Source organism: Sebastes umbrosus, chromosome 17, assembly GCF_015220745.1.
Source record: "Sebastes umbrosus isolate fSebUmb1 chromosome 17, fSebUmb1.pri, whole genome shotgun sequence".
Lineage (NCBI taxonomy): Eukaryota > Metazoa > Chordata > Actinopteri > Perciformes > Sebastidae > Sebastes > Sebastes umbrosus.
In genome coordinates, this window is record NC_051285.1 from 16,939,596 (window position 1) to 16,954,678 (window position 15,083).

The following is a 15,083-nucleotide window of genomic DNA, read 5'->3' on the forward strand; positions in this document are numbered from 1 at the left end:
AGCTACCGTATACCATCCAAAAAGGGTGGCGCCGCACCAGAATGTTACGCGATTCCCATTCCCTATTGTTAAAATCTAATCCTTTGAGAAAGGTCAATCAACACATGTTGGCTATTTGTAGGTCACTCTGGTATTATGGGCATGATGTCAGCCCCTGAACTTTACAGAAATGGCTTGTGATAAGAACACCACTTTTTTTTAATCTCCAGCTTGGAAAAGCCCGGGTGGATAAAGTGAACTAACATGCTTTCCCCGTTCTTATTAACCAGTGAGAAGCTGCGATATGACGCTGTCAATAAATCTGCTTGTGGGGCTGCCCAGTGTCCATCAGTAGAGGAATTTATTTGGTTTATCTGTAAACCAACTGTTGTGTAGGTAATCGGAAAGTGAAAATTCTTAGCTCTCTGCCAGTTAACAGGACGGCTGGATTGCTATATCCTTGCAGGTGGTTGGTCACTGGGTGGAGGGATTCTTCTTGTGTTGGGGTTCTTATTGCATGTGGCTTGCTGTGTCCTCCTAACCCCTGTGTGCTCTTTTCCTTGCAGTGTGAGTGTAAGTAACTGTGTTTCTCCAACTACTGGTGGCGGTATTCTGCATTTCCTCTTTCCTCACTCCATTCCTCCTGTGGGTTTCCCTAGCACCCTTCCTCCTGTACCGGTAAGGTTAGTGGTGTAGGGACATTTTAAAAAACATTTTAACTCTATTTTTGTAATAAAGGACATTATTTTTCTAAACTTGGCCTCTCTTGCAGCTTTTATCATTCCAGCAACTAATCACCATTTTTAATTTAAATAAAAGTGATTTGATTTTGAAACTTGAAACTCACGTCTCTGCCCCATCTCTTTATCAAAGAACTTGTGGAATTTGGTTGGGTTATTCTCTGGGTGAAATTCCCAGAGTGACGTTGTCAGGTTCTAATAGCATGGGTTTCTGCTAAGTGCCCAGGTTACAATAGTAACCTTTTTACTAACACCGACTGTATTTGTAATCCTTTTTCCTAATATTTAGATGAAGGGAAAATAGTTCAAAGCCTCAGTTCAGTAATCATATCCTCGGCCATGAATGGATTCTGCTCAGAAGTCATAAGTGCAACGTCTGCAGATTGTGCTCCAGACATATGCTTGCATCCGTGTCCTCTGGATGGGATCCGTCCTCCCACCACCACAGTGTGCAACTCGAGGGAAAATCCGGCAATGTATGAAAGTAGGCTAGAGGCTTTTTATTTTTATCTGGTCAGCATGATGATGAAACTGCTGGTTGTATTATCCCTCTCCCCACCCTCTGCTGCCTCCAGTTTGTAGGTTACCGAAAGATTTCACCAACCACAGATAAGAAGATTAGAGAGGAATTAATGGTATTCCTTTGTCATTATAGGAATAAATTGATATTTGGTTTTACGTAAATCAGAGGGTGGGGACAGTTGGGAGTCGGAGCAACATGTTGTCAGGAGACGTAAGCAGAGGGATGGCACAGAGACAGGCAAACTCAACCAGGGGGATGCCTGTGCATTGGAGCTAAGCGCTGGATATCCGACTGATGTTCACCATGTTAGAGGAGATGAAACAGCAGGATAATGCAGAAGTAGCTGGGCGTGTGCGTGGTGGGGCAGAGTGATGAGTGCTGCTGGGACATGGACGTGCCAGTAGAGGACGGCCGGGACAGCTGTGGCATTCCCTGGGCGAGACACTGACGCAGTGGGAGGAACGCTTGGGTTCCTCTCTCGTCCTTCCAGCCCCAGCTTCACCATGAGAGTGGCCCTCCTGGCCTTCAGACTGATGTGCTTGGCCTGGCTGTTGCCCGTCAGCAGCCATTACCCCAACAAGAGGAGACACAAGGAGCAGTATGGAGAGAACACCAAACAGAAGCATGGAGGGTGAGCCAAAGTGGGATTTCTCCCATGACTCTTTGTTGTTTGTGGAGCTGCTTCTGCTGGTAGAATGTACTTTTTTGACACCTCACATCTATATTTTGTTTCTTTATGGGAGGCTTCTCTGTTTGCTAATTTACATAAGGTTATGAATATGGAAATGGAAAGGTAAGAGCAAGTGATTTATCATGTGAGGTGAAAGGTGATCTGTGCATTTCAATAGACTTCAATTCAACTTTATTAATACACAAAGGCAATTTGATTTTGTGCAAGTAAAAACAGACAGGAAACAGACATTATGCACATAGACTTTCTCTATTACTATAAAATGGTATTCCGACTTATTCAATATATCATTAAAGAGCATATTGCTTAGTAATTGGAATTGGAGTTTTTTGATAAACATTAATCTCTTCATGAGGATTTATAGGAAGACTTTAAAGACAGATGGGCCTCTTAGAGCAAAATAAAACAATTCAAAGGTCAACTCATGAGACAGACACAAGAGAGGCCCCACAATGTCTCTGACCCAGTTAAAACTGTGTGTTAGATCAGTAAAAGAACTTTAATTTCCTGTAGACCAAGGCCTTTGGTTGTAATCAGAGTGCTAAAGTCCAATTAACCATCACTAACCCCTTTGACCAGATGGCGCTTCTGCTTCAAGTAAGTGTCTGTGTTTCGAAAAAGCGGAGAGAGTTTCTCTGTTAAGCTGTTGTTTGTTCTCTTTGGTTCTCAGACGGGTGGATCTTAAGATGAAAAAGCTGGACAGCACCAAGTCTCTGCTAATTAAATCTGAGCAGCTGCTTCGGATTGAAGACCACGACTTTGCAATGCGGCCTGGATTTGGAGGTAAGGCACAAACCTAATCTATCCATATACAATATATATATTTAATTCCACTTCTTTCCTTTTATTTTTTGTCATTTTTAATAACCATGTGCTTTCCTGGTAACTCAGTCAGGTTAATGTAGGTTACTGTGCGGTCTTTGGTATTACAGCTCCCAAAAAAACCCTTAGTGACCTAGATTGTCTGCCGTGTGAGACAATGACTGCAGACAGTAGTACAGATAAAATAATCTCAACTGTGTACCTAATTCTGTGGGGGGGAGGGAAAGCCTGATGTTAGAGGATAATTCAAAAAACTAAAACTAGCATGTTTCATTTTTATCTGAGAAGCTTTCTTTCTGTGCCTCAAAGCACAAGTCTGGATTTTGTTGAAATTTTTTTTGTTTTTGCTATTTATTTGAGTAAATGGTGTACAAGAATAACTCAATAACCACTTTACATTCATATAATATTATCTGGTGCTTCAGACACTGAATTTTTTCCTTTCCATTTTCACCTTGAATTAATTTTGAAAGCTGCTTTTTTCTAGTCAGAAAGGGTTGCAGGTTCAGCAAATGGTTGAGTGGCTTTCTCAATCCTCTCAGTGGATGTTTTCTCAATTGTTTGATTCTACCTTACCTTAGGTAACTTGTGATAGCAACAGACGCTCCAAAAACAGTCATCTTTGAGTAAAAACCTCCAAGAAGTCGTGACTCTTGCCTGCCATTTAGTTACTGTAGAAGCAGTTGTACCATATAACCAGTTATTGTTTCAAACACAGAAAATATGTTTTCTCGTACAAAAACTATTACATAAAACATTTATAGGCATACGTTCATACATTGTCCCGTGGCCAGTTGACTGTAACAGACTTCCTGTATGGCAGTGTCTCTGTGTCAACTCATATGTCATCATGTTTTCTTTGCAAACAATAAGGTCTTACAAAATCAGCAATGTGTGGGTGGTTGGACTGAATGTTTTTGTAAAACCCTTTGTTTTTTGTGTACCAGTGTGTGTGTGTGCAGTATAGTTTGCTTTTTGAACATTTATGAACTCTGAGCTCCTCTTATTCTAGTTCTGAATGAGCATCAGTAAATAAATCTGCTGTCAATAATTCACTTTGTGAATACCTTTTAATCCACATGTCAAACATTAAGTTTGTTTAAAATGATTGTTTAATGGAGTTAAAGAGTTGACACTAGTAATTTTTGACATTTATTTCCAAACATTTTGAAGCTGACTCTCTTTGAGTTGACCTTATCAGCGGTTATTGAATCATTTATCATAATTTCAGCTAAAGCAAGAAAAAAATATTTCGTACTGCCTTGCTCCTTGTAGTCCCTTAAGTTTGTATTTACAGTCTTGTACCTTTGACCTTTCACTGCAGTTGCTCTTTGTTGGTACTGGAGAGTTTTGTGCCCATCAAGAACCTCAGTGACTAGTGAACATTGTAAAAAATGAACAGGCCTTCACCTCCAGGAGCCTACTGGCCCGATATAATCCCTCCCTCTTCACTACTCTACTGTAATCGTAGATTGATGGCTTTGAGTGCTTGCCTTCATTAGATAATGGCACGGAGAGAACGGGATGTTTGGTACACATCATATGTTTGCAGTAAGCTGACATAAGGACCAACTATACGCTATATAGGATATTTATGTAATAGCACAATATGGTGCTATTCACTGTAACATAGCATTGTAGCAAACGTTTGGGTTTATCCATGCAGACTGCTGCGCAGGCATACAGTATGTGCTTGCAGTCCAAGTTGAACCTCTTTGTTGCAGTGTTTCAATAATGGGCTGGCAACACAGGCAACAATAAAAGGCCTTAGTTTGTTTCCTGGCTCTGACCCCTTCTGTACACTTTCTCCCAGTGTTTGTGTTGGTTTACTTCAGGTCATGTGAACTAAAATGCCCACTGATAGGATTGTTAGTGTCAGTGGTTGTTTGTCTTCGTGCATGCTGGGGTAGGCTTCATACTCTTATTGAAATAGGCTAATAGGCAGTTAAACAACATGAACTGATAAATGAATTAATCTTTTGGTGATCTACGTAACACAGGGGATATTTATATCCATGTAGATTGTTGTAGTTAGCCAAAATTATGTAAATTAAATCTATATGTGGCCAAGAAGTGTCGAACGAATGCAAAAGCCACAACAAAAATGCAACAGCAATGGATGTTGACAATGAAGCCGCCTGACTACTACTGACGGCGGACTATTTTGGGTTTGTTCGAGATGAGCCAGGCCTATGCAGAATCGATCACCGGCGATCACAGCACAATTCATGCTGGTTAGATTTGTATCCGACTTGCTCTGACATCATGCACATATTGGGCGATAACCTCACAAGATTGTGAGGCGGCCATTGTTTTTAGAGCCAGGCACCCCAACTGCTCTCCACTGACTGCAAGACCCAGGGCATGATGGGAAATGGCTGGCTGTTACCTGATCAGAGAGCTGATTGGCTTTTAATTTTGACCACAAATACCACATTTGTATAAAATCCAAATTATCTGTGAAATTGTAATATTTAATGCTAGATTGTAGGCTATTAGTCTCATGTTGTGCAATGAAGGTTTAATCTGTTAACAAATATTCTGTTTGTATTCTTATTATCTTTATTAATTCGCATTTGTGCTGTGGCTTTTGCATTTGTTTGACACTTCTCGGCCACAGTGGTCTCATGCTGATTTGAAAGCAGTACAATTAGTTATCTTCTCAAAACATAAAATGTTTGTAGTTTCTCTGAGATAGTCTTCTAGTGCCCAGTCAAATATTTCATAATACTGTTTGGTTACTTTGTAGCTCATCCAGAAAATGAAAAGCGGATTACAAGTTTGAGATATCTATAAACCCTTCAAGTATTTTGTAGCATCGTATCTGTGAGCAGCAGACTTGTAGAGATGACGATGAGGATTACTGCTTCACCCGAGGTGTTATGTACGAACCAATATCTGCCAGTAACTGGTGAAGGGATGTTGTAGCTATACAGTATGTATTAAAAGATGATATGATTAAGCTGAGTCATGCTTAAGGACCAGCATGATGTAATGGGCATCACTTTTATCTCTCCTTTTGTTTCCGTAGTCTGTAAGATGTAGCTTATATCGTATAGCTCAGCAGTGGGGTTTACACATAAATAATCTCTGGCAGATGTGCAGACAGATGATTCATGGAGGAAGTGATCCAACTGTTGCTCAAAGCTGATTCGAACGTTTGACCTTTTTGCAGGTTCGGCTATTCCTGTCGGCATTGACGTCCAGGTGGAGAGCATTGACAGCATATCTGAAGTAAACATGGTAGGTACCTCCAGGATTTCTGCAGCTAGTCTAACCAGTATACAGTGTCGCCTTTTCTCTGCTGGGCTCACTTGTTGCTGTTTTCTTTTCAGGACTTCACCATGACTTTGTACCTGAGGCATTACTGGCAGGACGATCGCCTGGCCTTCCCCTCCAGCAGCAACAAGAGTCGTACCTTCGATGCACGTCTCGTGAAAAAGATTTGGGTTCCTGACGTGTTCTTTGTCCACTCTAAGCGTTCTTTTATCCATGACACCACCATGGAAAACATCATGCTGAGGTTTTTCCTGACGGCAATATCCTCTACAGTGTCAGGTAAAAGAAAAAAGTTTATTTTACATTACTTTTACAGAGATTACCATCAAAGTAGGAATGATTAAAGCGAGACTAAACAGCAATAACGCCCACTGTGGCAACAAATGGTAATTACAGGATAATGGCACGTTGAATTTGCCTTTATTTCCCAGAAGTTTTTTTTCTTTTTCAGTTGTTTTAAAGACATCATTATGTTTATCTGTTTACATGTTGCGTAACAGGAGCAGAAGTAAAGAGGAGCAGTACATTCAGAAAATGTACTAATTCATGTCAATTAAGCTGCTTTCACACGAGATAAGACGTTGCGGCGATTCGCTGCAAGGTTGTGCGGCAGTGTGGGAGGGTCACTTTGATGGCCCATTGACTGCAACGATTAATGTCTTTTGTTCCCTCATGGCTGGGTTGTACAGCTCTGGATTACCAGTTGCGTGATAGGCCACCCCAGCTTGACGTTGGGTTGCGTTTTTTCCAAAAGTTGATTCCGTTTCTACTTTTCTGCTGCAGGCCACTGCGTTTATTTATTTTTTTTGAAACCCCTGTTTTTGCCGCACCGCCGAATCTGGTGTGAATCCAGCCTAAAGCCCCAGACACACCAACCCGACAACGGAGAACTAGCGGCGACCAAGGCCGCCTGTTGCCTCGCTTCACGTCGCCTTTGTTTTGGCCAACAAGTCGCACTCGAACAAATCGCAAAGTCTACAGCCGAGGGCCAGTTAGCATGTACATTCTTCGCCTGCGTGAGATGAAATAACTCTCCACACCTGCAGGTCGCGGTGGTGTGTATTCATCATTCAAAAAAGGAAAACACTACAAGCACTACAAGCCGTTGTTTGTGACACGTACATGAAATGAAGCAGCGTTTGCTGACCATTTCACATCAGTCTTACTCACCACTTAGCTTCATTCCAGATGTTGCTGTGAAAATATCCGTTGTCGTGGAATGATCAGATTAAGGTGAAAAATGAGAAGAGCCTTCTGCGTGTGCCTTCCTGACTTTACTCGTTTGATTGCTTTCCTCACGTCCGTTTCTCTTTTCGTGCACTGATTCGTTTAAGCTGAACTGCCAATCACAGTGATTTCTCTCACCGACGAGCGCCGCCGACGAGCGCCGCCGACTAGAGCCGACGGTGCGGAAAAAACTAGGCCGACGGACGCTCACCGACAGCCCCAAACTGTCCGACGGCCGACCATCGGCTTGGTGTGTATGAGTATAAGTATGGCTATAACAGCAAATCCCCTTGTTACATTGAAATAAACAAGGATGCATTTTATTTCATATGAATTTGAATATTTTAAAGAGGAAGAGTGTGTAATTTGTACTTTCAAAGGTTACATTGTCTCGCTTTAACCATGCCTGTGCATTTAAATCTAGTTCAGTGAGTCATGATATAATATAAATATTACTAAAATGTTTGAAAAGGATGTCAACCAAGATATAAAACAATCCACTGGACTATTAATGCAAGGTTTAGCAAGCAGAGCCTGAAAGGAATATGAGAAGCTTTCAGACTATGTTGATCATATCCATTTCAGCCACAGATGTCAACAATATGGCGTCATCCTTAACAGCTTGCTGCGGGCACAGAGCCCTGTCAAACACAGTTACTGAATGAACAAGTCAGTTCATGTCAACATCCACCATCTTAACTGTTAAAAATCAGTCCAGTAGTTTTGTTTTATATCCTTTTTGACATCTTGACTGAGATGAATGTACGCAGTTTAATTCAAATATAACATTTCCAATGAACACAGTTGCTGATGCTGAATTGCTTGATTTATGTGGGTGTTTCTTTAACTGTAAGCTGTGTTTTAGGATCACTGTGACTGCACTTTGCTCAATGGACTTCAGTAGTTTCCCTCTGGACACACAGAATTGCTCTCTGGAGCTAGAGAGCTGTGAGTACCAAACTACTGTTGGGACATTTCTTGTTGCGAATGACTGATAGGATATCCAAAGCAGTTTTTCAGAGGATTTAGATTTATTTTGTTGCATTGAATTTGCACAAAAATCTACTTAATGCTTGACGTGTCTTGCTGGAAAAACATGTTACACAACCTTTGGTACACTGATTTGTAACTTAAAGGCACCGGCTAGTGATACTGCTGAGCTCAATAACTTACACACAATCCATGCTGCTGGTCAAAAACACTATTGGATATCTTTGACCATTATACTAACATGACAGAAACACACACTGAATAGCTCTAAGTGCATTACCATACTTCATAAACACTCAGTAAGCATCGCCATCTTTTTTTTTGCACAGACTAAATAAATCATAATCCTCAATCAGGTCAATCTCTGTCCATTAAATGTCTGCTTTTCTGATGCAGGATTTACTAGGGATTCTGTTTTTCATTCTGCTCTGCTCTGAACTTATTTGGTCATAACTGACGATAATCGGGATTACTTTCTATGTGGGAAATCTTTTCTTTCTGGCCTGCTTCTCTCTCTTTCTCTCTCTCTCTCTCTCTCTCTCTCTCTCTCTCACTCTCTCTCTCTCTCTATTCTGTCTTAAATTGTTACATGGATAAAGCATGGATCCTGATCTCAGAGGAGAGTCGGGAGTCCCATTTCTGTGCGCTCTCTTCTCTCCTCTGAGAAAAACATCCATGACTCTTCTAAGAGAGGTAACAAGTGAAGATGTCATCCCCCTTCTCTCCTCTCTTGAAGATGCGTACAATGAGAACGACTTAATGCTCTACTGGAAGAACGGGAATGATTCATTAAGGACTGACGAGATCGTGCTCTCTCAGTTTTTTATTGAAGACTTCCAGCCTTCCTTCGGGCTTGCCTTCTACAGCAGTACTGGTATGTGAGGTTAGAGCCTTGAGGGCCCCTCTGAGTTGTACCCACTTTGGGAACAACCAGAGAGCTCCTTATTTGAACTAAATACAGTGTACGTCACGAAACTCCCTACTGTTTTTCTAAAAAGGGAAAGTTTAAGTTGAGACCTGTATATCAACGGAATTACATTGCTAGGCAACAGCTTGAGTCCATGTTTACTTCCTGTCAGCTTGGCTTCGTCCGAAATCACGTCTTATTTACTACATACTCAATAGATGCACTATCGTTCAACATAGTTTTGTGTGAATAAACAGTAGTATGTATCTTTTTGGACGCACTGAGCAGTATTTTATGTCTTCACTTCCTGAGAGCCTCCTTGCCGGTTGGAGACGTGTAACCACGGTTAACCGTGTCAAATTATTGATTTCTTAAGTAAGTAGCCGTGTAATAAGCAGGATAATGTACAGCTAGCTGGTCATTGTTGTAAAAGAAACCCCTTCAGATGAGAGACCCCTCCTCTGCATCGCCATGTCGGGGTTTCTTTCACAACAATGACTGGTTCGCTGTACATTATCGAGGGTGGTATCATTCTTATCATCTAATTCGAATGAGCGAATAAGCAGTTCCCACATTTTTTAACTATTCCTTTGAATACATTGCAGAGAGAGCAGTGTGTGTGTTGTGTACACAACAATGTATAACAAAACAGGGATAGGCCTTATTATAGAAATCACTACTATAATAATTTAATACCATTACTAAATAAAATTAAAGTGTTTACCAGTTTTTCAAGATGTTTTAAAGGTTATATGGCAAACATTCTTTCAACATTATATGTAAGGAATCATGTGCCTTTTTATTTACATTTAAATTATAATGTAATATTGCTTCTGTGGGATGCTTTATTATTTAAGCATTTGACTGCTAAGCCCACTTTTGAAACCCTGCCTGCTTCTACTGTGACATTTCTAGTGTGAGAAAGAAAGATAGAAGGGGCAAGGGAGATTTTCTTCTCAGTGTGAAATAATCTCGTGGGGACCTATCCGCTCTAAGAGGTTGTTATATAACTTCAGCTCTAGACAGATCTGCCCCAGAAAATAATCACTTTCTCATCTGAGTTCTAGGTTCTCCCTGTTGGTCCATCGTGTACTTTCTTAGATTCACAATTTACGCAATACAATGCAGCTGATTTTTGTCACATTTCCCAAAGTGATTGTCTTGTTTTCTGCTGCCACTCCCTAATATTATGCTATTATACTCCCCACCTCCACTTTCTGTCCATTTATCTCTGTTTTAGGTTGGTACAATCGACTCTACATAAACTTCATTCTCAGGAGGCATATCTTCTTCTTCATGCTTCAGACGTACTTTCCCACCATGCTGATGGTGATGCTGTCCTGGGTGTCTTTCTGGATAGACAGGAGGGCTGTACCTGCCCGTGTCTCTCTGGGTACTGAGACCACCTGTTAATATGGCCTCTAATACTTGTATACAATATCCTTAAAAAAAAAACACACATTTTGTATTATACACAATCAAAACTGACACAGATTTATTTCAAACAATATTATGTAACTTGTAATGATATTTTTTTGTACCAATTTGGATAATCTAGTTTTTTGTTTATTTTAAGGACTAGTTAGACATTTTGGGGAAATGCACTTACACTCTTGTTTATACGCTAAATGTTAAGAGGCAGCCAGCAGCCGGATAGCTTAGCTTAGCTTTGCATTAAGATTGAAATAGAGGGACACAGCTATCCTGCCTCTGACCCATTTTTCATGTGTTATATCTCATTTGTTTAATCCAAACAAAAACTGTAGTGTAAAAATTACATTTTGTGGTTTTATGGTGAATAATGTGCAGAACTATTTCTTGGCCGTGTGCAGTGACTTCCAGGAGTCTTGCTGTCACAGTGAGGTTTCCAGGCAACCAGCAGAGACTCTCTCCCCCTTAGCTTCACATTTATGGTGCCTTCAAATGAAACTTGTGAGCTTGTGTTTCCAACATGGGAAGTCCAATATATTCACTTATTATGTACCGAAAAATTTACTTTAATGGCCTCCGCCATTTCTGATAACGTCAACAAGCACGTAACAACTCGTGAACTCTGAACTTTCACTCTGAACTTTCCACTTCTTTTCCACTTATGAGGTTGTGAATACCACACTTCGTTCATATGGACTCTTCTTGTGAACACGGTAAACACGACCCCATTGGAAGGCACCATTAGTGAATAGACATGAAAGTGGTATCGATCTTCTCATGTACGTAATTTTCAGCAAGAAAGCGAACAGGCCTAAGCATGTTTTCCAAAATGTCAGACTATTCCTTTAAGCTTTTTGACGGCTAACACTACGTTAAATTGTTCTAGTTAGACCATCAAAATATTGAAAAATTGCTAAGACACTAAATATAATAATGTGGAGAATTTGTATCATGCAACGTGGGTATTTTATTATACCTATTGGTTACTTGTGTGGTGGGGTTTCTGATCTGGTGAATTACCAGTGTAGTAAATTGTATAATCTATCTAAACAATGGATGTTATTTGTGAGGTGACATTTTTAATAACTTTTAACTCATGATGTGTTGTATTGGTGCTTTCTGTATCCAGGCATCACCACAGTTCTGACAATGTCCACCATCATCACTGGTGTATCAGCCTCTATGCCACAGGTGTCTTACGTCAAAGCCGTAGACATCTACTTGTGGGCAAGCTTCCTGTTTGTCTTCCTGTCTGTCATCGAGTACGCTGCTGTCAACTATTTCACTACAGTGGAGGAGATGAGGAAGCTCAAGAGGGCAAAGGTCAGTCATATTGAGTTTTTTTTTGTGGCCTAGAATATTTTTTTTAAATCATCATGTGACATGTTTGTCCTGCAGAAAATCATTCCCTACCATCTGGACAGCCTAACTCCTTTTCTGCTTGTGTCGCTGCAGATCCCCAGCTCCTACAATGCCACCCAGGCTATGGCGTTCGATGGCTGTTTCCATGACAATGAGATCGACCTGGCTTCTTTTCCTGAGGTCTCCAGCACCCCAAATACAGAGACGAACACTCAGGCTCGAAACTCTACCGTCTCCGGACCCGCAGAAGGCACCAGGCTACGCCGCAAGAACCCTGTAAAGCAACACTTCAGCTTCATTATGAGCAACAGCTACATGATCGACTCCTACTCCAGAGTCATATTCCCCATGGCTTACCTGCTCTTCAACATCATTTACTGGAGTTTGTATGCATAGTACATTAACTATGCAGCACAATAAACAATATTCATTTTCACCATTCTACAGTGTACCACCAACAGGCTGCAATAAGCTGACTAAACAATACTGGTCTGCTATGGGATGTAACCTCAAGTTTGCATAGTGTGTGCTGATGAGCATAGATATCTTGCATGATGTCTTCTACTCAAGGAGTGTTCAGTTGTAACTTGGAGAAAAATCCGAGATCAGCTGTTGCATTGAATGGCTGTTATTTTTGCGGATGTTTGTGTGTTTTGGCATGCCTGTTTTATAAGAGAAAACATTTTATTCAAACAAATATATTTTATTTCTTGATTAGACACAAACATCAAATTGTATAATTAATGTACATTGTCTGGAAAATTAAATGGATGGTCTTACTTTACTTCCCTTTATTTTACTTTTTATTTATCTGGGGCAGCATCTGGGACAAGTCTAATTGTTATTCCTGGTCTGCTGCTGTGCCGAGATTGAGCCAAAACAGTTAAGATGCAGCCTTAAAACGGAAACAGTGAGCTGAAAGATGCTAACATGAGCGACTCCTTTCACATACAGGTAGTCATGTGATCCATTAGGGACTTGTCATCCACATTGGCTTAAAGGCTGAGGATTTAAAGTCATTGTTGAGAAGAGATTTAATACCTAAAGCATCAAAACCATACCTCCATCTGCTCATGATGATCATGTAATATGTTCAAAAGCTCCAGAACAGCTACTAAATGGACCTTGAGGTAAGATTGTTTTCTCAACTAATTAATGATGTATATAGAACAGACACATGCAAGCTCATATAACATTTATAAGTGTAGAGCAGATGAGACTAATCTTACAGGAAAAGATTAAAAGTATGCTAACATTGAATGTGTTACTGTTAAACTGGCCTGACTCAGCTGAAACTGGTTTACAATCCTTTTGCATAACAAAGGACTACAAAAATATAGCCTTAATTAAAAACATACTGAGGACGCATGACACTCGCACATAATTCATTAAAAAAAGATTACAGCAGGCACACAAGGCAACAATGTTAGACATAAATTATGTGTGATTCAGTAACGTTTTGATCAATTACTGTTTGTGTGTCAGGTCACAGCCAGGTCACAGCGAGTCAACAACCCGGAAGTACCTTAGCCAATCAGAACGCAGGGCCACAGCACCATAGCAAAGAACGTAAATTGCCAAATTGTTCGTTATGGTTCGTTCCATTGCAACATCAGCTCCAAGAAGCAAAACTTCAAAGTTTTGTCTCTTTGCTTCTACTCTTTGACCGTAGGCAGGCTATGGGCTAGACAGCGTACGATAGTCAGATGCTGGATGACACTGTAGAAGAGGACCTGCTGCCGAACGGTAAAAATGTAACTGTAAAACGGCAAAAATACAATATAATGTTGTCAAATCAGAACGGTAACTTTATTGTAAGCTGTTCGATGTGTGTGTTCACTGAAAGCTGCCGAGCGACAGATATATGTTACGTTAAAATTAGGGCTGTCAATCGATCAAAATAATGAATCGCGATTAATTGTATCAATGTCCATGTTTAATCATGATTAATCGCAAATTCATCACACATTTTTTATCTGTTAAAAATGTACCTTAAATTGAAATTTGTCAAGTATTTAGTACTCTTATCAAAATGAGAGTGGACAAATATGCTTGCTTTATGTAAATGTATGTAGACTCGTGGGTACCCATAGAACCCATTTTAGAGTACTTCGCCAGATGTTTATATTTCTGTCTGTCTGTCTTACTGTGGACAGATTTTGTCAACGCGATTGAGTTGCAAGCTTGCAAGATGCAGTCACCAAACTTTACAGGTGTTGTTAAGATCAAAATGAAGGCAGAGTTCGAAGATTGCCGTGGTCCGAGCAAGGGGGGCGAAGGGCCTATTGCCACCCCACACTTTTCACGATTCTGAATTACCGATATGAGGGTGCACCCAGTCAGAAAAAAGTAGTTGAAAAGAACTCAGTGGTTCAAAACCAAAGAGAGTGACAAAGGAAATAATTTGTTGCTAAACTGAAACTGAGGTATCGTTTTGAAATGGAACTGTATACTGAACCTATGGGTATTCATTTTTTATTTTGTTTAATTACAAAAAATACAAAGTACCAGTTTATAGCTCTTTGTCTTGTGTGGTCACTTAATATTGCAAATAGCCTTTTCTGCCTCCTGCTCGAGTCTGGTGTCCTCTGATTCTTGTCCAATATAATTGTAATCTCTACTAAATAATTATTAATTTTCGCATTCCCTCCACTACCAGTAGTGTTAGGAGCCATGTGCAACAAATGCTTATTCTATAAATGTCTCAGTGTGACAGCAGTGACAATGCGACCACATGTTATACTAATATATGTGAAATAGAAATTAGCAGAGGAGGATTAGAGAGAAGGAGAAAATATGGAGAGAGGGGACTACACGCGATAAAAAGTCACTTACTGTATTCTGTACTACTCCAGTTGCATAACATTGTGCTATGCATGAAGCCAGCAGGACGTCCGTTTCACCAAAGGCAAATGATGAATAATGTGATGAAATGTGACCAGAGCCCTGTTCAAAATGCTCAGTGGGGGGCATCATAAGCTCAAAATGTGACCATTAGATATTAAAGCTTGAACACTCAGGCTTTGCTCTGTTCTCGGCACAACCGCCATGTTGATTTTGTGCCCCAATTGTTTTTTTTTTACAGGCGCTTTCTGATTTGTTGTTCCTATTAGAGAAGGTTACTGCCATCCC

General features: G+C 40.4%; 1 protein-coding gene across 1 annotated transcript; it reads left to right on the forward strand.

The window, feature by feature from the left end:
- Nucleotides 1-1,462: 1,462 nt before the first annotated feature.
- gabrr3a (gamma-aminobutyric acid type A receptor subunit rho3a) lies at nt 1,463-12,706 on the forward strand. The gene is given in 10 exon segments (XM_037747723.1): nt 1,463-1,873; nt 2,604-2,716; nt 5,931-5,998; nt 6,091-6,277; nt 6,280-6,313; nt 8,127-8,209; nt 8,988-9,125; nt 10,399-10,551; nt 11,719-11,912; nt 12,045-12,706. Coding segments are annotated over 10 exon segments (1,401 nt in total). The 5' UTR covers nt 1,463-1,745; the 3' UTR covers nt 12,348-12,706.
- Nucleotides 12,707-15,083: the final 2,377 nt, after the last annotated feature.